General features: G+C 40.9%; 2 protein-coding genes across 4 annotated transcripts; both read right to left on the minus strand.

Moving 5' to 3' along the window:
- Window positions 1-3,283: 3,283 nt before the first annotated feature.
- LOC135473736 (interferon-induced GTP-binding protein Mx-like) lies at window positions 3,284-13,698 on the minus strand. 3 transcript variants are annotated; one of them, XM_064753614.1, is made up of 6 exons: window positions 13,446-13,698; window positions 11,418-11,540; window positions 11,094-11,235; window positions 8,038-8,155; window positions 4,741-4,868; window positions 3,284-4,190 (listed from the first exon to the last, which is right to left on the minus strand). In XM_064753614.1, exons 4-6 carry the CDS (start codon window positions 8,084-8,086, stop codon window positions 3,969-3,971), a joined length of 399 nt encoding a protein of 132 aa, XP_064609684.1. In that variant the 5' UTR covers window positions 8,087-8,155; window positions 11,094-11,235; window positions 11,418-11,540; window positions 13,446-13,698; the 3' UTR covers window positions 3,284-3,968. The 3 variants fall into 3 exon arrangements, with proteins under 3 accessions (XP_064609684.1, XP_064609701.1, XP_064609693.1); XM_064753631.1 differs by having other exon boundaries at window positions 11,410-11,540; XM_064753623.1 differs by lacking the exon at window positions 13,446-13,698 and adding an exon at window positions 13,066-13,233.
- A 4,913-nt stretch (window positions 13,699-18,611) lies between these two features.
- Window positions 18,612-23,981, minus strand: LOC135466996 (interferon-induced GTP-binding protein Mx-like). The gene is made up of 9 exons (XM_064744785.1): window positions 23,846-23,981; window positions 22,210-22,341; window positions 21,519-21,749; window positions 21,269-21,424; window positions 20,941-21,095; window positions 20,262-20,400; window positions 19,403-19,601; window positions 18,974-19,049; window positions 18,612-18,734 (listed from the first exon to the last, which is right to left on the minus strand). Exons 1-9 carry the CDS (start codon window positions 23,979-23,981, stop codon window positions 18,612-18,614), a joined length of 1,347 nt encoding a protein of 448 aa, XP_064600855.1.
- Between the last annotated feature and the right edge of the window lie 591 nt (window positions 23,982-24,572).

The following is a 24,572-nucleotide window of genomic DNA, read 5'->3' on the forward strand; positions in this document are numbered from 1 at the left end:
TATCATGGCGAGAACATGTTGTGTGATTCATGCCGACACCCAGGATCTTGCCCAAACAATTCACTCACTGTTGTTATGTGCACAACTGCCGTCAGCTTCTAAATTTCTAAAAAAGTTTAGGGCCTGCTGTCTGCCTCTAATTTACAATGTTCCAGAATACGCTCAATTCGGAGCCTGTTTGTTTACATCAAGTGTTCAGGAATTTTCTTATTCTAGACAATTCCACCAGCCTATATAAGACCTATGAAAGCAGGTCAAAAAGGGAGAAAGGAGAATTATTGAGAGTTTGGATGCTTTCGCTGTGTGTTACTTTAGTAGGCCTTTTGTGCTGAATTTTAGTGTCTTTATAGCCTCTGGCTTTGTTATATCCTATAACCACCGAGCACTTGTTCAGTCTGAACTTGTATATTTAATTTGTGCTCTTGTGTACACAGTGCTTATTAGTACCCGGACCCTCTTTGTGGAATTTTGTGTATATTTCGACATACACTCAGTTATACTGTGGATTTTCCCTCTTATTTGTGCATTTATGCCTGTATGGTTTTCCGCATTGTGGAATATATGCATCCGTTTGGACTTAAAAACGTTGTACATGTAAGTACTTTAGTATTTGTATAGATACTGCTATCCTTTCTTGTTAAACTTAAGTACTTTAGTATTTGTATAAGTCTTATTATCTGTTCTTGTTAAAGCTAATAAATTGTTGTAAAATAAAATCTGCTGGTTTTGGTTACTTTTTTGTGCTGCTAAACTGTCGTGTATTTCGAACAAGCCATCTCTTTATAATACAGGCAGTTTGGGTCGTAACACTGTCCATACCGCAAATAAATCTGTTGAAAGTTCATTGAGTTTCATTTGGGTTTTATTCTGATGCAAGACCTATTGACTTGTAACGCGACTATGACTCCAAAAAAACAAAGTCAGAGCGCCAGCCGTGTTTTTGAATTACATAGATAACTTGAGTTCGAACTGGTGTCGAAGCAATGGCATATAACATTAGATTTTTCAATAAAATACACATCTATAAAACTTAAAAGCGAGATAAGTCCCAATGACGTCACACATGCAGTTGTGCCATCTGCTTCACTCACAATCACCGGTATTTTACATGTATTTTCTTTTGTTCCTTTGGGCTGCCTTTTTTCTATTTCTTCCATCTGATTGTTAAGTTGCATCATTTTGTAACAGAAGCTTCACATTTTTCATTCTACGAATAACTTTGAGATCAGAAAAGTTAGTCGTCGGGCCGCGGTAGGCGGTAGGTGATTCAAAGGGACCAGTCATTGTATACATTTTCGAACTTTTACATTCAAATATTTCTTATCCTTTCAAATATACAACCAATTTTACACAATATGCACGTCTCTCGATTCTCTTTCACCTGACACCAAAGTTGCCACCATCCGACACACAGAGGGCGCTACAATCGAATCGCCTACTTTGATAGTTTGAATCGCCCCCCCCCCCCCCCGCCCATACACAATACTAAATGGTCTAGAGCAACCAAATTCACACAGTAACAGCACTTCTGATTCTTTTTCACACGACACCAAATCTGACTCCAGGGGGGGGGCTACAATCGAATCGCCGACGAATCGCCTTCTGACTCACACAGGCAATAGTAAATGGTCTAAAGCAGCCAAACTTACACAATAAGCGTCACTACTGGGTTTTTTTACATGACAACCTAAAGCAACCAAACTTTACACACAAGAGAGATCTCTATTCATCCACTTTCACCTGATACCAAAGTTAACACCATCTGTCTCCAGGGGGCGCTGCAATCGAATCGCCGTCGAATCGCCTTCTGGCTCACACAGGCAATAGTAAATGGTTTAAAGCAGCCAAACTTACACAATATTGACACCCCCTGGGGTCAGATGGTGTCAACTTTGGTGTCATGTGAAAGAAATTCAAAAGTAATGTATATTGTGTAAGTTTGGTTGCTTTAGACCATTTATTACTGCCTGTGTAAGTCAGAAGGCGATTCGACAGTGATTCGAATGTAGGGCTCCTGCATGGAGTCAGATGGCATCAGATGGTGTCAACTTTGGTGTGAGGTTAAAGAGGGTACAACAGATGTATATTCTGTAAGTTTGGTTGCTCTAGGCATTTTAGCATTGTCTGTGTCAGCCAGTAGGCGATTTGACGGCGATTCGATTCTGGCGCCCTCTGGAGTCAAATGGTGTTAACTTTGGTGTCAGATTAAAGAGGGCCCCAGATGGTGTATATTGTGTAAAATTAGTTGTTGTATATTTCAAAGATGAGAGATATTTGAAAAAGTAATGACTAATCCCTTTGAATCGCCTACGGCCTACCGCGAACCGCCGACTAACTTTTCTGATCTATAACTATAACTTGTTTTTCAGGAAATGGAGGCAGATGACAAGCTCGTAGGGTTTGGGGTTCGGAGATTTAGGCACAGTGCTGTGAGGCAAAACGTTTATTTGTACCGGTAAGTCTAAGTAAAGGGAAAATCAGTTGTGGACTACAGCCACATATGACCGGAGAGGAAGCTGACATAGCTAGTCAGCGATGGCATTGATGAGACGCTCCTGGGTGATTGCGCTGCGCTACTTTCTATTTAGTTATTTCCGTTTATAATAAAACTATATGATTATCTTGATTTTTTGCATGAATTGGGATTTGTATGAACACTAGATTCATACTGTTTGGTTTGGTTATTGCCTGTCAAGACCTCATGAATTTAAATATACCTATCGACCTATTTGGAAACATATAATGTGTTAAACTGTTACAAGTGGGACCTCCGTGGCAAAGTGCTTAACGTGCTGGTGTAGCACAGCACCCTATGCAAAAAATTCTCACCACTCAATGCGACTGCTGTGAGTTCAGCTCATGTTGGCTTCGTCTCGGGTCGAAGCCTACGTGGGAAGGTCTGCGAGCCAACTGCGGACGCCCGTGGGTTGTTTTCCTGACTGCCGTCGTATAGGCCTATGTGAAACATTTTGATCCGTGAAAAAACATCAACCGAATAAATAGATTATTCTTATGCCATTGTTTGGGGAGATGTGGTGGTACCTTGACTTTCATTCACCCTGGGGCCGGTTTCATGACTCTCACTTAGATAAGTAAGCCCTTAACTACCATGGCAACGTATGATGTATGTAAAGCGCACTTAGCTGAGGGCAACTTAACACTAAGCAAGCTTGATTATGCCGGCCCCAGAATCTTGACGCGCCCACACCATGCGTGGCGCACTAAAATCAAATAAACTAACAAAGAAACACATCAAATAGATAAATATGAAATTCGGGCTATATATTGTGGCATCCATACAGAGAACATGGGCATGAAACATTAAATACCACAAATCTGATTACAGCCGAATAGACACTACACGCTACAGCACTGCAAGGCTAAACTCTACGCATAGATAGTCAAATCACAGACCCTTTATGTAACACAGATAAAGCTGAAAAGCAACATATATTTTTACTATTAAAATATTTTAAAATGAAGCACACGCAATTGGAAGACAAAACGCTTGTCTATAAAGCATCGAATCTAATATTAAATAAACATTGATCCGTTCTTCACGTCACGGATCTTACAATAGTAAAACTGTGTTAAGATAAAGGTATACTGATTCATTAACAAAGAAAACATTAGTTTCAAATGTCGATGAATTGAACATATGTCTCACTGTAGTCAATGTTTGATCTTCGTCAGACATATCACCATAGCCCAAAGCCTATACCATATTGGCCATATCAGCGTACTATATCACCATCACATAAATTTGGGTAGAAGGGGAGGTTTTACTCAGTGAAAAAAAATAAATAAAGAGCTATTTCACAACAAATTGTGAAAATTAAACTGCTAATACATCTTGTCAAAATATTGTCTTGACGATTATTTCGTAAGAAGACTCTTGTTTTAAAAAATAATGGCAAATTCCAAGTGACCAAAATCTGCGATGCTGATTTCACTTCCTCGTGCCAGATTTAGAAGCGACTAAGGTCTGTCTCAGCCCGTAGAAGACGATTTTTTCTGTCGCGCAGCTCTTCTCTCTTTTGCATCACGCCGAGATCCTCCACCACGTGGTTCGCGTTCGCCGGTTTAGCCGCAAACTTCATCAGCTTGGTGCTAATCCTGTTCACGAGAACACTGAGCATCTGATGACGGATGATCATCGGAACCATGTCCATAACCCGTCGAGAAGACACCTGTAACAGAAACAATCAAGTTATTCACAGTGCCCGGATAAAAGTAACAAAAAAAATAGTAAAAATACATTCGTCAAAACAGAAGAATTTCAATACACGAAGTATTTTTCTTAAAAAACCTATACTTTTAATCTCGCAAATACATTACGAACTCTACTGTGCAGAGATGACCTAGTCGGCAGAACGTCCGTCTCTTCGTGGAAAACCCGTTCCCATAGGTGTCAAACCTAAGACTTGAGCAATCTATAGGCAAATTGTTGCTTGGCGTGTGATATATATGAGGCGATGTGTCAAGGAAGGGTTGACCCATCGCCCAGTGCTGTTACTATAGGTGGGGCATCAAGACTGGTATATGTGCATGCACAAGTATTATTATCAACATTCAGACTTGACCGATGTACTGGGTCAGATTCGAGGTCTGCACATGACTATAATGCAACACCAACGTGTTAAATGTTACGTAGATTATACCGAGTAAACAAGCATTCAACCAGCAAACAAACCAGCAGATCTGTTAAGAGTATTTACATGCGGAGGTATAACAGCTTACGGTAAAGTAACAATTCAGCGCATCAAGTATATGTTCGGCTTCTTTTTGTTCTTTATCTTCTTTTCCATATTCTTGTGACATATACGACGTTTTCTCTTCGTCATTTTCATGCTTCTCTTTTAAAATATCTGTAAATAGAATTTGGAATGTTGGAATCAATAAAATTAGTTCCATAGTGGTGTTGGATCTTTCCCACAATCTAATATTGGCCACTTCATAAATGCCTTTAAAGAAATAGGCTATTATGGGTGAGCTTTGGGATTATTAACTGAAACAGAACTGTCCGAATATAATACAAAAATAATTGTGCACAGTGACTCTGAAACTTGAAAAATGCAGCATAGATAAACTGTATGTAACTATCTGAAATAAAAAAACATGAGCTACAATCAAAGATTCTAAATATCCGTGCTCGCAACCTTTATGCTCAAAGATTTTATATTCCAAACACGCTAAATATATACAAAACATACATACATACATACATACATACATACATACATACATACATACATACATACATACATACATCCACGCGCACGCGCACGCACATACATACATACATACATACATACATACATATATACATGCATGCATACACGCATACACGCATACACGCACACACACATACACACACATACATACATACATACATACATACATACATACATAAATACATAAATACATACATACATACATACATAAATACATATTTTAAGAAAATTTTAAATTACACGAAATGAACCGCCATGCAAACTTTTACATCAGAAACGGACATTATTTTGAGCAGTTATAGCACAGAAATCAACAGCCAATGAAAAACATAACTTAATACACAAATTTCAACCTTCATCCGATGAAGGCAGTCGGCACACAAAATTTTGTACAAATTGAACACTTTTTACAGAAGTTATACAGCCTAATGACAGGGAAATGCAATACAGTTAATAGGGCCAAGTAGGTGTTTCTATAGACTGTGCGAGTGTGAGTGCTTAACGTCGTACTTAACAATTTTTCAGCCATATGAACGACGAAGGAATCCTCAGAGTGCATGTTGCAGGACGAATTTTTACCGCTCTTTTATCCAGTGCTGCTTCACTGAGACGACTTACCGAAGGCAAGTAAGCCGCTCCGCCCGAGCCATTATAGGCTACTGATACGGGTCAACCAGTCGTTGAACTATTCCCTTCACGCTGAACGCCAAGCGAGGAAGTTATAACTTCGTCTTTTAAAGTCTTAGGTGTGACTCGGCCCAGAATTGACCCTAAATCTACCGCTCCCGAAGCGGACGCTCTACCAACTTCTATAGAGTAATGCTGGCGGAAACCCCGCTAATGGATACAAAGGAAAGTTACTTTGTATAACATGATAAACAAGATAAAAATTATTACCTGACGATTTGAGACTATACGTGCATATCAAAGTGCGAGGAGTCGTTTTTTCAAAGGGAAAATATCTTTGAAGGACTCATTGCTACCCAAAATGACAACATAAATGTTTTCATTTGCCTAAGACATTAACTTTATTGCAGACGACAAATCAGATATATTTTTTAAATATTTGTTTTACGTCCTATTCAAGAACTTTTCAATTATACAATGGCGACCAGTATATTATGGATAGGAGAAACCAGACTTTCACTAATAAACCAACGACCTTTGGCGAGTTCGGCGAAGTTTTATGAGTGTGACATTATGTTATACTGTTGGAGTGAGTGCTTAGGGTTTAACGTCGTATTCATACTGTTGGAGGGCAAGAGTTATTCAGAGAACTTCATGCAAGATTATACACGTGTGAATGGGTTCCACGGATCTTCATACAAGATTATACACGTGAGAATGGGTTCCACGGATCTTCATACAAGATTATACACGTGAGAGTGAGTTCCACAAACCTTCATGCAAGATTACACACGTCAGTGAGTTCAACAGACCTTCATGCAAGATTATATTTATTTATTTATTTATTTAATTGGTGTTTTACGCCATACTCAAGAATACTTATACGACGGCGGCCAGCATTATTGTGGGAAGAAACCGGGCAGAACCCGGGGGAAACCCACGACCATGCGCAGGTTGCTGCCAGACCTTCCCACGTACGGCCGGAGAGGAAGCCAGCATGAGCTGATCTTGAACTCACAGCGACCGCATTGGTGAGAGACTCCGGGGTCATTACGCTGCGCTAGCGCTTTAGCCGGTTGAGCCATTATTTATGCACGTCAGTGGGTTCCACAGACCTTCATGCAAGATTATACACGTGAGAGTGGGTTCCACAGATCTTCATGCAAGATTATACACGTGAGAGTGAGTTCCACAAACCTTCATGCAAGATTACACAAGTCAGTGAGTTCAACAGACCTTCATGCAAGATTATATTTATTTATTTATTTATTTAATTGGTGTTTTACGCCATACTCAAGAATACTTATACGACGGCGGCCAGCATTATTGTGGGAAGAAACCGGGCAGAACCCGGGGGAAACCCACGACCATGCGCAGGTTGCTGCAAGACCTTCCCACGTACGGCCGGAGAGGAAGCCAGCATGAGCTGATCTTGAACTCACAGCGACCGCATTGGTGAGAGGCTCCGGGGTCATTACGCTGCGCTAGCGCGTTAGCCGGTTGAGCCATTATTTATGCACGTCAGTGGGTTCCACAGACCTTCATGCAAGATTATACACGTGAGAGTGGGTTCCACAGATCTTCATGCAAGATTATACACGTGAGAGTGGGTTCCACAGACCTTCATACAAGATTATACACGTGAGAGTGGGTTCCACAGATCTTCATGCAAGATTATACACGTGGGAGTGGGTTCCATAGATCTTCATGCCAGATTAAACACGAGAAAATGGGTGTCAGAGACCCTCATGGAAGAGCAATGTACGGGAGCAGAGAAATATTGATAATTATATCACTGAGGATAGTTTTAACCTACATCAAAGCGATTGTAAGGCAGGCCACTTATCACCACTCGGGCACGACCAGCTCTCCACTTTCATTTTGGTTTGGAAGAAAAGTTTCTGGCAGACACTGCGAACCAAGCTAATATAACTTTCCCCTCCAGTCCTTTGTCTTCTGCGCGGTATGTAGGCTGGGAGATAACTCGTCATATTGAGTCAGTACCAAGTTCCAATTCAAAGCGGAGAACCGTTCTCAAAAAATGTCCTGAAAATTGTTTTGAGATGGAATGACGGACTGACAAACGGAATGCAAATCTATCTCACCGCCCCGAGTACCAACAGGGGACTAATTAAGAACTATATAAAAATAAAAGACTTTTTCACCGATCTCTTACCAATTTCTCTCAGGTAGGTTTGGTCCTGGGTGTAAATCAGGTCCTCCATGTCAAACTGTTCGCCGAGTTTTGTCTCGCACGTATCTTTAGCGGCTGTTCTCAGAGCAGACACAGTGGTCTACATTTAGACGACAAAATGAACAGAATTTATAAGATTCTCACTTCAGTCACAACAAACATTAAATAATTTAATCACCCAGAAGAAATAATAACAGCTGCATTTACAACAAGATATAGAAACACACAGAGAACAAAACACATTTGAAAGAATTCCCCACATACAAAATTTAGTCGACGTCTGTCAGATTTAGGAGCGGAGGAAACTTACAATGATTCTATCTGAAATATTCTTACGACCTGAAGTGGTCACGGAACAACACGGAATAACGATGTTTGCATTAAAGCTAGACGGTAGAACACAAATCATTGAGACACTTATCCCACTTACAATGAATAAACAATAAGACTATAACATGTTATACACATACCTTAACGTCACCCATGATCTGAGGAAATCGGGAAAACCATTTAGTGCACAGTTTGTCCAGGACGATGTCTATAGTCCTGTCCACGTCCTTCAGACACAACTCACCAGGATCCTTCATATTTCGAATCATCTTCCGGACAAGTGCTTCAAACACAGGGTACATGATGAAGTTGGGAAGTTCTCGCCCCCGATGATTAGCAACCTGTTTTTTGATATCGATCATCAAATCGCGGTCATCTTCACCTATAATGCAAGTTAATATATGTGATTTAACTCTGCTATCATATAAGTGCGAGATGTGCTGGTTGATTTAATTTTTCGTTTTGAAATTTAATTAATCGCTGTGTGACGTGCTACTTCTCACGAATAGTGTGTTCTGTGACACACATATACGTCAGGAGAATATGCCGTTTAACGTACTGATATCACCGCTGCTGTGCGCGAATGATTCGAGGACGGCATCCTCTATGAGCTTATGAACGGACTCGTGTTATTTGCCGTAGGTTAAACCTTGAACCAAAGTTTAGGCATTATCTCAAGAAATGGACTTACAAATGGATGTAGCTCGCACAGTGATGATTCCTTTAATAATTCTATTATAGTCGCTCCAAAATTTGTGGTGGTTCGTTCGAAACAGCTACACACACGACTTACGAGCACGGGTGAAACCGCGGGCTCGAGGCGCGAGGTAAGGGGACGAGTACGAGCGCGAAATGTGACCGTGCTCTTTCCTTCGCCTCGCGCCTCATGAGAACGATACACCATTCGAGTGTCCTCGGCGCGCGGGGCGAGATGTCCTCGTCAGGACCCCACATAAAAACCAGGAGAGTAGATCTGTCATGGGGCTTGCCTTGGCGGTGACGTACTCCCTGAATCACGTTTGACTGGAGACTACACCCTACATTCCCCCCTCGATGTTGAATAGGAATACATTACTGGCGAGTACTGGTCAGCCCGCGTTACATCATTGTATTGTTTAAACTTTCCGCCACTAGCAAGTATCGTGTTTATCAGTAGAATATCACTGAGGTGCGGTACTACTGACATTCTTTTACAGCACCGCACAGGTAAAATCATTCATACACAAGGAATGGTTTGTCAGTTGCAAGAGGCATTTTAGTGGCTTTCTGATACCCAATTAATGTTCGAGTTTATGCTCAACCTGACATAATACAGTAGACCTCTACATGGTCTCACCAGGTCTCACTCCTTAATACCCCTTGGGTTACATTTAGTAGTGACATAGCACAGTACACCTCTACATTGAGTAGCTGCATGTCAATCCGTAATAGCCCAGTGGGTTCATGTTTTAATGCTGACATAGCACAGTACACCTCTACATGAACTCACTTTCTCTCCACAATACCCCCAGTGGGTTCCCACTGAGGGTTTTTAACAGCCTATATAAATTTACTTCCCAAGAACACGGCAAATACAGCGACTTAATACAGACATAGCGTGAACCCACTGCCTCCTTTCAAACATATAACTCTACAATCACCCAATACAGACACATCGCTAACCCAAGGTCCCTCTCTATGTTACCAGTAGGTTCAGGTACCACTTTTGTCACTAAATATTTGAAGAACATGGACTCACTGCTCCATATCTAACGTACCAGTGAGCTGCGGTATAACCGCGGTAAGTGCATCGTTCAATTCAGACACTGTCTAAACCCACTGACCCCTATCTAACCAATGTGTTGGTCAGTGCATTACCTTTAACTCGTATTCATTTGTCACGTTTCTACAACCTCTTTTAGGGAAAATGAGTAAGTTGCAGATAAAACGCGGCAGCTTAAAACAAGCTCGTGAAGTTCAAGCTATGAACATGCAATGTTTGAGTTGTCGGAAGATTTCCCGCGCTATGATACTGTCGGTATCTTCTTGACGGAAGAGTGCATAACACGAGTGACGTCATATATGTAGGCATATATGTAGCGCTTGGTAAATCTTGGTCTCGCCACATCTCGCTTTTACAAGCCAAGAAGTATTTATATCACCAGCGAATAATGAGAATATAATTGTCTTATTATAACAATTGTCTTATTTACCTGACGGGCCCAGCTCTTGTAATTCAAGTAACTTACAGTTTTCCATCTCAACGACACGATTGCGCATGCCTCACGCGCACAAATCGTTCTCATTGCTCGCTGACGGGTAGCTTAAACTTTATTTTGAAATAACATCGATTTATCTAGGTCGATAATGTCGGGGAAATGTCAGTGACACACAGGTGTAAATGCATTTCTATGGAGCTATCCTTCTGATGAACGCTTATTAATTTTTACATACACTAATATATATAGGCCTACATTATGATAGATAATCGATTACACAAATATAGAATGAAGTGTTTCATTATCTAATAGATTACAGGAACTACCTGTATAGAATACTACAGCCCGCGTTCAATGAATTTATCGTATCTTACAGCCCGCATCTAAAACCTATGCATGTACTGGTACGTTCCTTTTACCGCATGATCGTTTACAGACAATGCGGTCCATACGTTACTGTTTGAATGTAAACTTATTCCTCGTTTAAAATCGGTTCTTTCTAATACTCACTGGGGGCCATTCCTTCCACAGCAGTCCCGAATGTGTCAAACCTTCTTCGAACTTCTGTAAGCAGTCTCAATTCCTGTCCCGGGTTTGTAGTATACTCTCCTTTGGCCAAGCCTTCCAGCTCATCTTTGAATCTTGACACGATCTTTGTATTAAACGGTATAGATATGTAATATGAGATATTAAATAAATGTTTGGTTACGGAAAATATTCTACAATACGCAAAGGCATAAAATAAAGGGATTTTAAGTATTGTTGTTGCACTTCATCAAAAATCTTTTTTAAAATTTTATTTTCACAGCATTAGAATCCAACATACATACTCACATCCAGCAAGACTCCTTGGCGCCCCTCCTCCGTAATAGGTAAGCCATCTCCAAGATTCCGCAGTTCCTCTCGTGTATCTTCAAGTTTTTTTCTGACGTCGGTTTTCAAATCTGGCACCACATTCTGTACGAGCAGAATAATGTTGAACGTTGAAAAAAAATGAAACAAGAAAGCATTCACACTCAAAACATTAACCTGTTAACAGAAAGTCAGTTGTCTGAGTGATGCTAGAATGTGCAGATTGTATTGTTAAATATAACACGGATATTCTATTAATTCAACATAGGCCTAAATATTCTATTAGACTCAGCTTATTATGTTGGATATGACAGATTTTTGTAATAATAATAAAATGCATTCTAGCATCACTAAAGTAGCAGAATTTCTTTTAAAATTAACCGATTAAGTTTTTGAGTGCAGAGATTTCAAAGACGTATGTCCCCCCTCCCCTCCACAAAACTATAAACACAACACAATCAGCCATTGTAGAGTTTTAATATCTTTTTAAGAGATTGAGTGTACTTGTGTGCAAGTAGCTTTGACCTCATTGGTGGGAGGGTACAGCAATCGCCTTATATCGCCAGTTATGCCCCATAGAATCGTTAAAATGTGTCCGGCACAAGTTTGCTACTCGGTGGAATGGAAAATATATGCGCTAATCCTAAACAGATTGAAATGAATGAATGAATGATTATGGTTTAACGCCACATCGGCAATATTTCAGTCATATCGTGGCGAGATTGAAATGTGAATGTGCACAACTTCAGGTCATTTTGCACACTTTGTGTGAGTTTAAGAATCTTGTGCCAAGTAATAGCTGAGATATGACTCGCACCAATTTCCTCTGACATATCAAGGGCAACTCCTAAAACAGGTCCAAAATGTAAAGAGGGCAGAGGTCAACGGTTCTAATAACGAACACCAACGCCCATTTGTAAAGCCAACACACTTTACAGCTATTCATGCAGTGAATGTACTTGGCTTTAAAGTTACGCATGCAGAAGCTCTGCGAAGTTCACCTCAAGGAAAGATATTCCTTAGTGTGTTATGTAACCAAACGATGAACATAGTAAGATTATAAGGTTTGAAATACATTGTGAACTATGAAGTATGAACTATAGATGAAACAAAACAAAGTTAAGAGTTTGTCAGTACTTGGGAGGTATTCTAGACTATAACAACTCATCAAAGTTATGATGCTTACTCCCAGTAATGACACAAACTGCCCACTGTGAAATCAGAATGAAACTATCACCACTCAATGCTTTGAAATTACATGTGTAACATCTAACAGAAGTAAAGTGAACCTTCTGTACTACGAGAAACCAATTACTATACAGTTCCAATGCTTAATGCATATTTTGCAAAAGTAACAAACTGTTCTTTCACACTTTTCAAATACATGTATTAATAACATGCATGTACTGTAGAATACGAGCAAACATCCATTGCTTGAACTTAACACATCACTAGTTAATTACTCATATTTAATCAACAAAACAACAACAATATTGTAAAGATTACGACTATCCTAATTCAGGTATCTGTTTTGAGGTTGTGCATAAGGCCTACCATACATTAACACTTTACATGTGATGTGAACAATACAAATACAATTGAGTAATTATCACGTATACACTCAACCTACCAAAAGGGAAAAGAGGACAATGCCTTTAACGGGCTCCCATACATTGGAATGCACACGGTAGAAGGCTATTTGCGTCTGTCAGATCAACAATAACCTATCGTTACAAAACACAAGTAAGGGAATTAAACAGCTCCCTATCTTCATAGAGCGATAGTAACTAAGTGCTGTCGAAACTTGACTATTTACAGTACAAACTATAAACGTGTAGGGAATGGCGCATTTTTACGAATCAGCAATGCCTCACGAACGTGCCACAATAAATTTGAACAGTTACAAAACATAACGCTTTTTTCACTCAAATAAACTGCTACAGATGACTAGTAACGGAGTGTAGTAGAAATCACAATAACTGGTGAAGAGTAATGAAGAGTAATACTCACAGTGAAAACATTCAAAATGTTTCTCGGATGGCGAGAATCTGTTGCCGCTAAAAACAATATGGCAGCTTATACAATCAATCACAGTCTCGGGGCATCATGGGTATCACAGTTTTACAACCATTTCAGCGTAACAACGCAACACAGTTACAACGTATTGCTATAAGAAGTAAATAATAGCTACAGACCATACTCAGAAAAAACTACAGATTTCGAAAAAGTAGAAACTCTAGGTATGACGTGTAACCATGGAGACCACTCGGAGCATCTGTAACTTGCTTCATCCTAGGGAAGCCTGTATCTGACATGACCATACCATACGCCCTAAGCACTCCCCTACTAAAAACTTGCTGTCTCAGCAGTTTGCAAGGTATAATATTCATAAAATCACCCATTAATGTCTTGGGTTACAATGTGTCTGGTTAACATTTTAGCTAGCTGTGTATCCACCATACTATCCAAGGTTTGATGATCTGCTCTCTTTCCCACTCCGCATTCCTGGGCAATCGCTGACTTGGGAAGTACATTTGGATTGGCGTGCTGTCCACCATTAGATCTCTGACTTCGTCTAAGTTCTGGATCGTTATTTAAGGTCTCATCCTCCCCTCCTGCACTATCAGCCGTACCACACGGCTCTGAAGGACTGGAGGCATCCGCAGACACAAATGTTTGCGATGGTGGTACATCTATGATCATCTGATACTCCGTTGAATCATCTTCCTCCATAGACGTTAAACCCCAAGCACTCACTCACTCACTCTCTCACTCACTCACTCACTCACTCACTCACTCACTCACTCACTCACTCACTCACTCACTCACTCACTTACTCACTCACTCTTCCTCCATAGGTTGGTTTTGCAAAGGCTCCTCTTGTGGCCTACTGTGAGTCTCCTTCAGCAGGGATGGTGTCTCTCAGAAGATCCCTTACATCCAATAAATCTTGTCTATAACAAGCCTTCGGTTCCCTTGGTCCACTTTGAGGTTCAACGACATATACGTTATGACTGGATTGGCCAATGACCTTGTGGTGTTCCGAGTACCAGTGATCCTGTCGTCCAACAACCCTGTTTCTCAAGAACACTCTATCTATTTGCAAAGGATGCTGCCGGGCGCTCTGGTTGTACCTTGTCGCACGCTTCGTGTTCCAAGCGTTCATTTGCCAGGCTGAAGGCATTTTGCAAACGCTGCTGGTTTCCACAACCCACTCGGTTTCAAGAGCTGTCTTCTCTTTGTCGGTTTTAAGGATATCATCTATTGGGAGTCTGGGCTTACGTCAAAAAAACAAGTAGTAGGGCGAGAAACCCGTGATGACATAAGGTGTAACATTATATGCATAGACCATCTCAGGCAACAGCTGGGGCCACTTCCACTTCTTTTCACGTGATAAGGTGCTGAGCGAGATATGCATGGTGCGACAGTATTTCTTGACACCACGTGTCATGTAAGGCCACCGTTTTGTTAATGGACTGAAGACAGTGCCTCTTGCTTGAGGACAGATGGTAAGAGGACTTGCTTGACAGGTTCTCCGTCTATCTGGACACTCCAGTAGAGTACTCCACCACTCTCACATAGTCTATTCCAAGAAGAAAGCAACATCTGGAGTCTCCTGTCTGAGTAATTTCAATGCTTCTTATGGCATAACTCCTTCAGACGTCCAATGGAAGGATCTTTTTCCTGGAGATGTGCAAATTCCTCACTTGACAGAGTCTGCATTGGGGTTGACTTTCCCGACTTTGACCCCCGTCCGTGAAGTTCGCAACTTGAAACGGTATCCTCCCGTTTCTACCTACTGCCACGATTGAGGGGCCTAACTTCAGCCCTTTAGGAAGAGTTCTGTTCAACAACATCTGTGAATGGTGCTCTCGAACTCTCGAACTCTTCGATGATTTTCACTGACCATGCTGGTTTCCTGCGATACGAGCTCTGGTCGTCTTGACTACTCCAGTCTCTTCATACAGTGACAGACAGGCTTCCACTTTCGGGCCTGGAACATTCGATGAGGCGTTTCTGTTTATATCTCGAAGAACCTTTTATCCTAAACCACCAGGAATGTCACGTTTCCTTGCTTGAATTACTTCATCCACAGGGTCCTTAACGACAAGAAATCCCATTCTTTGGAAAGTGTGTTCAAATTCTACGGTGTTATGAATGGAAGTTTCTCGCCATTTGCAGCGGTTATTCTGAGAAGGCCATCGACATCAGTTAAGTTCTTCCTGTACCACGATTCATTGACGGTGGAAACATGTGCGCTGGTGTAAAAAAGGCAGTGAGCCTCCTTCCGCTCTATTTCCATCGTTTCTTGTGGGTAAGGTCCAACAACATTCAGTATTGAGCCTGAAACTATTCTGTAACCCGAAGTGTTGCTCATCATAGGATCATCATTCTGGGATTGCCCTTTCAGGAAGTCAGGACAATCTTGGTTCAGTGATCTGCAGGTCCAGCAACGACTTTCACTAATATTTCGATTCTTACGGTTAGCGTAGTTTTTCCGTTGGTCGGCAGCCAATTGAACAGTTGCTAGAAAGGCTTTGATCTGTTTCTGTTGACTGGCAATGATGTCCTCCTGTCACGTGATGACGGCGTCATGATCTAACGCAGCTGGAGTTTCATGAGAGACAGCCACATTTGATCGCTTCGCTATAGACCTGATAGTAGATTCAAACTATTTCATTGCACGAACCTTAATTTCAAAGCACAACAGGTCGGGAATTTCCGTGCTCAGTCGCCTGATTTCTCGCTTCATTCTAACGTCATCTACAGCTTCCGCGGATCTCCTTTTTCATGTAGTCTCTCCTCCGGGTTTGAAAGATTCATCTAGTTCAATGATGCGATCATACAACTCGACCAACTTAAGTAAACGTGACATCAGGTCATTGTCGCCCTGCACATATGAATAAAACTTCTATTGTGCTGATGGCAGGACGTCTCAATCTCCATAGACTCTGAAAAGTCCACAGAATCTGATAAGTCCATAGACTCTGAAAAGAACCTTGTAGATTTTCGCAGGTTGTCTGCTGACAGATTCCCCTCTGTCCAGAATTACTTGAGGAGCTTTACCACAGAGATGCTCCAGTATACATGCAGGTATCCCATCAACTGCAATCTTGCGAGACTCGATGTCTCTCTTCATGTCTGATACCCACTCGTGAATTCCTGGTTCTCCATCTCTCTGTAATTTTCCAGTAAATGTGGCCATTTTACTGTTCTGCAGCACCACCACTTGTTTCTGATCAGGCGCCCTGTTTTCCATTCTGGCCGTTCGAATAATCTCATCCTGGTCTTTAACTAGGGTTCTGAGCTGTTCGAGTTCAGCACTTAACCCAGGAATGTCATCAACACTGGCTTTATCACCAGTTGCCATTTTCAATACAGATTTATCACAGACAAGTGCACACAATATAGTTTTAGGACATATTCAGAAATAGGAAGTGAACTGTTAGCAACAACAGATACAACAGAATTATAGCATAACATTTAGAGCCATATTTCTAAATATACGGGTAAAAATAGCTTAAAAGGAGCACCAGAAGGCAGGAACCAGCACATCACAGGAATGACGACTTGAACTTCCATCATCGAGGGACATGGTCTTGACACAATCAAACTTTTGACACCATGTAAAGAGCTGGGTAACATTTTAGCTAGCTGTGTATCCACCATACTATCCAAGGTTTGATGATCTGCTCTCTTTCCCACTCCGCATTCCTGGGCAATCGCTGACTTGGGAAGTACATTTGGATTGGCGTGCTGTCCACCATTAGATCTCTGACTTCGTCTAAGTTCTGGATCGTTATTTAAGGTCTCATCCTCCCCTCCTGCACTATCAGCCGTACCACACGGCTCTGAAGGACTGGAGGCATCCGCAGACACAAATGTTTGCGATGGTGGTACATCTATGATCATCTGATACTCCGTTGAATCATCATCCTCCATAGACGTTAAACCCCAAGCACTCACTCACTCACTCACTCACTCACTCACTCACTCACTCTTCCTCCATAGGTTGGTTTTGCAAAGGCTCCTCTTGTGGCCTACTGTGAGTCTCCTTCAGCGGGGATGGTGTCTCTCAGAAGATCCCTTACATCCAATAAATCTTGTCTATAACAAGCCTTCGGTTCCTTTGGTCCACAGGTTCAACGACATATACGTTATGACTGGATTGGCCAATGACCTTGTGGTGTTCCGAGTGCCAGTGATCTTGTCGTCCAACAACCCTGTTTCTCAAGAACACTCTGTCTATCTGCAAAGGATGCTGCCGGGCGCTCTGGTTGTACCTATGGTTGTATCAGAAGGCAGGAACCAGCACATCACCGGAATAACGACTTGAACTTCCATCATCGAGGGGCATGGTCTTGACACAATCAAACTTTTGACACCATATAAAGGGCACAGAGGTGAACCGTGCTATTGGCGAACACCAACGCCCATTTCTGAGGTTCTTCAGGTGTGCCCCTTATTTTGTGAACAAATTGAACACCCTGTATCCCGTAAATCCTGTGAAATATACAATTTCATCAGGGATTATGCTTCTAATAAATATAACAAAGTGAAAGTATCATGTGTTTGTTATACTTATCATAAAAAGATGCCTGGATGGCAAGAGGCAGAAGCTTTCAGAAGTTCACCTCAAGGAAAGATATCCCTCAGTTTGTTATGTAACCAAACGATGAACATTGAAATATTATAAGGTTTGAAGTACATCATGAGCTATGAACTATAGATGAAACAAAACAAAGTAAAGAGTTTAACAGTACTTGGGTGGTATTCTAGACAATAACAGCTCATCAAAGTTATGATGCTTACCCACAGTAATGACACAAACTGCCCGCCGTAAATTCAGAATGGAACTATCACCACTCATAGCTTTGAAACGGCATGTGTAGCATCTAAAAGAAGTAAACTGTGCTAGTAACAGATCGTGGTAGAAATCACAATATATGAAGAGTAATACTCACAGTGAAAGCTTTCAAAATTTTTCTCGGATGAGGAGAGACTCTTGCCAGTAAAAACAATATGGCCGCTTATCAACCACAGTCTCGGAACGTCATGGGTATTAAAGTTTTATAACCATTTCAGCGTAACAACGCAACACAGGAACAGGGCGCAACATCAGTCAGCTATTGCTTATGAAAGCAAATAATAGCTACAGACTATACTCAGAAAAATCTACAGATTTCGGAAGAGTAGAAACTCAAGGTACGCAGTGTAACCATGGAGACCACTCAGAGCATCTGTAACTTGCTTCATCCTACGGAAGCCTGTATCTGACATAATCATACCATACGCCCACTACAAAATGTGAAAAAATAATCTGGCAGTGCACAACTTTACAGGAATTGCCAGTTCGAGAAAATTAATATTTCACGAGTGCGAAGCACTGAATATACATGTGACTGACATTACGTCCAACCATTTGCAAACCATCACTCTGTTTTCGCTGCTCTGAACTTATTCTCCATGCTTTAATCCTTTACAAGCCTATTTTCTGACGTGTTAATTAGAAACTTAGAATAATGTAAAAGCCGAACCTTGATTTGCTTTATTAGTTCCACTGTCAGCCTTTTTGCCAGACTAGGAATCCCTCGCTGGTCCTGAGGAAGGACTCTTCAGAAAAGAGAACATTTTTGTTATTAATTCTCGGATAAACTAAAGCAGATGATTTTGTCTTAGTATCTAAGTGGTAGCGACATGATAAAATCCCAAGGGCATCAATGAACCAACTCCACTACGATGTCTGTTAAAATTCCCAGAGAATCACCGATTAAGAAGTTTCAAAATAAATCCTGTTGCAGAATTGCTTACAGGTAAAGTCCATTAGCTTGTCTAGATAGGCAGCTGATCATTTGCTAGATAGGCAGCTGATCATTTGCTAGATAGGCAGCTGATCATTTGCTAGATAGGCAGCTGATCATTTGCTAGATAGGCAGCTGAATATGATTACATCGTTAACGAGTTACCTGAATTTGTCGTGATTTTCAAAGAAATCCTTCTCATCTTGGATTGCCTCCTGTAAGGTTTGTTTTTCGTCCACGGCCGCCTGTCCACGGCACTTAACCATGGTGTAGCCCTTCGTTAAGGGTATCACCTGATTGTTAACAGCTTTGAGCACCTGAGCTTCAGCGCCCTTGTCGATGAGGTCTGGCTTGGTGAGGACTCCTGTTAAAAAAGAAAAACCCACAACCTCATCAGAGAGGATAAGAACCAGACATTCTCATCAGAGAGGATAACAACCACACCTTATCACAGAGGATAACTACAGCAAAATCTCATCAGAGACGATAAAAAGCGGACAGATAACTTCATCAGAGAGAATAATAACCAAACAACCTCATCAGAGAGAATAACTACGAGACAACCTCACCACAGGCATTAACACTCAGCCAACCTTAACAGAGAGGACAATAAAGAGACAATCTCATCAGAGAGAAGAACAACCATGCTGACAATCTCACAAGGGATGATAGTAAACGGACAACCTCATTAAAAAGTGTTACAACCTTGCAGACAATCTCGCTAGGGAGGATAGCAACCGGGTAACCTCAACAGAGACGACAACAACTGGACAGCATGATCAGTGTTTACGTGTGAATGGCAACTGAAGAATATGACCAGTGTTTACGTATACAGAACAAATAAATTTTTGTAAACAAGATGTCAAATGTCTTCAGTGCTTGATTTCAAGCTCAGTTAAGCTACATATCTTCAAATAAATAGTTTGGCCTAACTGAGAATGACACACAAACAAAGATGAGCCTAACACTGGTTCTAAAGTGTCCTAGCATTTAGCCTGACAATCTTTGTATCAAGTTTTCTTACCTAGACTTCGTTTACCCTCCGGATCAAACGCTTGTGAGAGTTGTAAGGCCTCTGTGGTCGCGATATCCACATTACTGGGAATCACCACCAGGATGATCGTCTCCGGCTTCTGGATGTAATGCTTAATCAGCTTTTTAATCTGTAAAATCAAATGTGCTGTGGATTATGATCAATGAAACCATACGATGTAAAGACGTGGCCCATGTCAGCTTTTGTTTGCTTTCCACCGCTTTCAGCAAGGCTGGTTTTACACAACCTCAGCCTTTCATTATAAAAATACTATTATATTTACAATGCTGTTTTCTGAAACAATTAACAAGAGCGTAACACGTATGAAAGTGTATCTGTTATGTGCACGTCCTAATAAGCAGCAATAATACTGAAAAAAGTTAAAGAAACACAACAAATAAATACCCCATTACTGATCGAGTGTTACCTGATATAGCAGGCGATGCTGATAAAAATATCATAGTTATTTTTTAAATATGACAATAACTATACAGCTTATCTACATTCTATTCTTTTTCCCCCCTGCACTTATATAACATCTTGCATCTCATTGTAATTCTCATAAATTGTACACTCACTGAACAAGCCTTTCCTGCTTTGTAGGGCTTGGTCCCGTTATCAACATGTAATCATTGAAAAAAAAACCGATGCATAAAACCAGCTTGTCTACCTGTCGGCCTATATCCGCGGGTTGTCCCTCCACAGCCACACGGGCTATCCCAGGCAGATCAATGAGTGTAAGATCGGGGACTTTAGGCGACGTCACCTCCAAAGTGATCAGTTCCTCACTTATTCCTACTTCACCCTCGGTCATGGCATCCTGGGCTATTATATCATCACAAAATTTGCAATTAGAAACTTGAAAGTAATGTTAACAAAAGATGGTGTTTGGAGAACGATATAAAGGGTGATTTTTGGTTGTGCAGGTATTATAACGGTAAATGACTGTTAACGTCCAGTAGCAACCACGCACTTCCTAGGAGAGTCTATACAGTTACCTTCTTTGACAGCTTCTTCTACAGACTCAGAGGTGTCGATGTCTTTAGATTGCTTGTGTCCATGTTTGTCCTTGTAAGAGATCTTCCCACCCCAGTTAAGATCCTTTTCCCGCTGGCATTTCATTCTTAACTCTAGAGGACACCGGGTGACGATACCTGTGGTATTGGGATGGAAAAGAAGGTTATATATAAGCAGTTTATAACCCATTTTAAACTAGTAATACCAATGGCTGATTGCAACTGTACTCACCGGAGCCCCGCGGCAGCTGAATTCCACATATGGCCTCTAGGGTAGAACTTTTCCCCGAGCTCTGGTCCCCGATCACTGCCACCGCCGGCAGTCCCACGTCTCTGTCCAAACCATAGGCCCGCAGGTTGTCAATAAGGTCAATGTATGGACGGACTTTGGCATCAAATTCTTTCGTCAGTGATGGCGAAATTCCCTGTTCATGTTGATCAGTAGAGTCAGTCGACTCTCTGCCTATAATGAATTGTAGATGTTTTTACAGGAGACTGACTTCAAGTGATAGGGCACTATTCGTCACTGGTTTCATTTTATATAATAGGCATCACTTTTTATTCTTGGAGGCCAAACTTACACCTTTATTTGACCTAAAGGGAAGGTGAAGGGCTTTGCGCTGTAACTTTAGACACTCTTTCCGAAACATTTTCATCTTGATAAACGAGTTACAATCGATGTATATCTTCTTTTCTGATGACCATGTTCATACTTGCCACGATCGCTCATCATTAACTGAGTCGTTAACTATATATTGCTTTTTCTAAAATTTTAGTGAAATGAAAATGTGACCACTGTTTATTCTGAGACATGAAAGCAGATTTAAATGGAATGAATGAATGAACGAATGATAATGGCTTAACGCCACATTGGCAATTTTCAGCCATATCGTAGCGACCATAGTTCGAAGATGACATATTACTAGTACTGAGTTTGTCCAGTTCACTCTGCGTTTCTGACGCTGCTCCATTGACCACGGATCCCTCGTTATCGTGTACATCATATACTTCCTCAGACTGGTCGTTGTTCTGCAATGCTGAGGCACCACGTGCAGCTGAAATACCACATGAAACAAGATCTGACAAGTACAGTCACACTTTCATCATTCTAAGGTATACTGAATCGACTCTTATATGCTGACAGTTGAGATCTGATTCTTGGGTTCAATATTACAGCATTGGTCACATTTGATAAATTCATAAAATACATAAAATTCAGCTGAGCCTATAGCTTTGATTTATTTGTGTCTTACTCCAGCCAATCAGCCTATAGTCTTGATTTACCTGTGTCTTACTCCAGCCAATCAGCCTATAGCCTTGATTTACCTGTGTCTTACTCCAGCCAATCAGCGACGATCCCAGTATCCATTAGGATATGGTTTTGCAACGCAAGAACATGTTTAGGTCGACTGCAAACGTGTTGAACAGTATTTCAGCAATATGACGACCGATAGTTTCACGAAGACATTGCAGGCCTACCCCAAGAACACAACACGAAAATTATAACCAATGTCAAGTGCTTGATTAACCAATAGCTGTCCAGCTGTCAGACCTTGGTTTGATCCGTAGTTTTACAGCAACCATAACCACTGTTAGACCTCGGTTTGATCCATAGCCCTACAGTAACTATAACCACTGTCAGACCTCGGTTTGATCCATAGCTGTACAGCAGCTATAACCACTGTCAGACCTCGGTTTGATCCATAGCTCTACAATAACTATAACCATTGTCAGCTTTCGTTTTGATACATAGCTCTACAGCAGTTACAACCACCGCCAGACCTCTGTTTGACTCATAACTCTACAGCAATTATAACCACTGCTGGGCCTCGGTTTGTCTCATAGCTCTACAGCAGTTACAACCATTGTCCGATCTCCGTTTGACCCATAGCTCTACAGCACTATAACCACTGTCAGAACTTGGTTTCATCCTTAGCTCTACAGCAGTTACAACCACTGTCAGACCTTGGTTTGATCCATAGCTCTACCACAACTATAACCACTGTCAGACTTCTGTGTGATCCATAGCTCTACAGCAACTTTTACCATTGTCAGGCTTCGGTGTGATCCATAGCTCTACAGCAAGTATAACCACTGTCAGACCTCGGTTTGATCCATAGTTCTACAGCAGTTACAACCAACCTCAGTTTGACCTATAGCTGTACAATTTTACTTGAACTACAGCCAGCAGCTGCACAGTTAAATTACAACTATCAGGCAAATGCTTAAAGAGTGAAAACAAACATAAAAATTACATACAGTTCAGAAAGTGTGTGAAAAGTAAGTCAAGTCTTCAATATTTTGTTTGCTAATTTTCTGTAAAGAGAAAAAATACACTTGGAAATAATGTCTGTATGGTGGATATTTGAACACCTTTTGGTTTAATTTTTTCTTTGTGTGATAATGTTATAAATAAGGATGAAACACCTGTTTAATAAATATATTCACACTAGAATTTGATCTTTTCAACTAACAAGTGTGTTCAATCTGAATTTTGATCATAATCAAACTTCATTCACTACTTGCGTTGCATAAATTCTATTGAAAAAATAATCTTACTTTCAAAGGTTCCCTGTGGATTTTGGACCGGTTTTGCCAGCTTTGGCTGCTTTTGTTCTTTCTTCGGCTGAGCCCATGGAGAGGAGGACACTTTCTTTACCTTGTCATCACCTTTACCTTGTTTGGATCGCCCCATCATCTAACGGAAACGTCGATCCCTGTATTCGAAGCTTGAGCTGTAAATAATAAACGACTTTAAAACTTTATCATATAATGATGTCACCTCCAAACTGTCCCCTGACAGTCCGACGAATGGTATAAAATGTTTTTCTATTCAGTTACTGATTACATTTTATAATATACTGAATTTGAAAAAGATTTTCGAACACTTAAGCGTTCACATTGAAAGTATATTTTTTTATATTCAGGGAAACAAAATGTTTCAATATTGCAGCGTTTGGCTCGCTATATAATGAAGGCTAGTTTGGCCATGTGGTTGTGTGCGTGTCTGCTAGCTAATTTTCTCCTGCGTTGCTAAACGTGTTCTGATCAACGAGTAGGCTCACGGTTGTAGAAGCCGACATAATGAGGTCTACGGAATAATCCTCATGAAATGAGGAAGATTGTGATATTTATTCACTTCGATGAGCTCATGCATATTGCGAAATCTATACAAAAATGGAAGTTTTAGTTTAATTTGTCATATAAGGTACCTGTTTTTAGCTTGCTTAGTGTGATGAAGCTTGCGTGCTGAAATACACGACACTTTCCAAGTGAAAGCCGTAGT

Source organism: Liolophura sinensis, chromosome 1 (assembly GCF_032854445.1).
Source record: "Liolophura sinensis isolate JHLJ2023 chromosome 1, CUHK_Ljap_v2, whole genome shotgun sequence".
NCBI classification, from domain to species: domain Eukaryota; kingdom Metazoa; phylum Mollusca; class Polyplacophora; order Chitonida; family Chitonidae; genus Liolophura; species Liolophura sinensis.

Coding starts and splice junctions, on each gene's coding strand:
- LOC135473736 (XM_064753614.1), bottom strand. CDS start 8,086: ATGGAGGACCTGATTTACACCCAGGACCAAACCTACCTGAGAGAAATT. Junction 4,869..8,037: donor AACCTACCTGAGAGAAATTG/GTAAGAGATCGG, acceptor TTCTATTTACAG/ATATTTTAAAAGAGAAGCAT. Junction 4,191..4,740: donor CGCTGAATTGTTACTTTACC/GTAAGCTGTTAT, acceptor TTTCTGTTACAG/GTGTCTTCTCGACGGGTTAT.
- LOC135466996 (XM_064744785.1), bottom strand. CDS start 23,981: ATGGGGCGATCCAAACAAGGTAAAGGTGATGACAAGGTAAAGAAAGTG. Junction 19,050..19,402: donor GAAAATCACGACAAATTCAG/GTAACTCGTTAA, acceptor TCTTTTCTGAAG/AGTCCTTCCTCAGGACCAGC. Junction 18,735..18,973: donor AACTAATAAAGCAAATCAAG/GTTCGGCTTTTA, acceptor CACATTTTGTAG/TGGGCGTATGGTATGATTAT.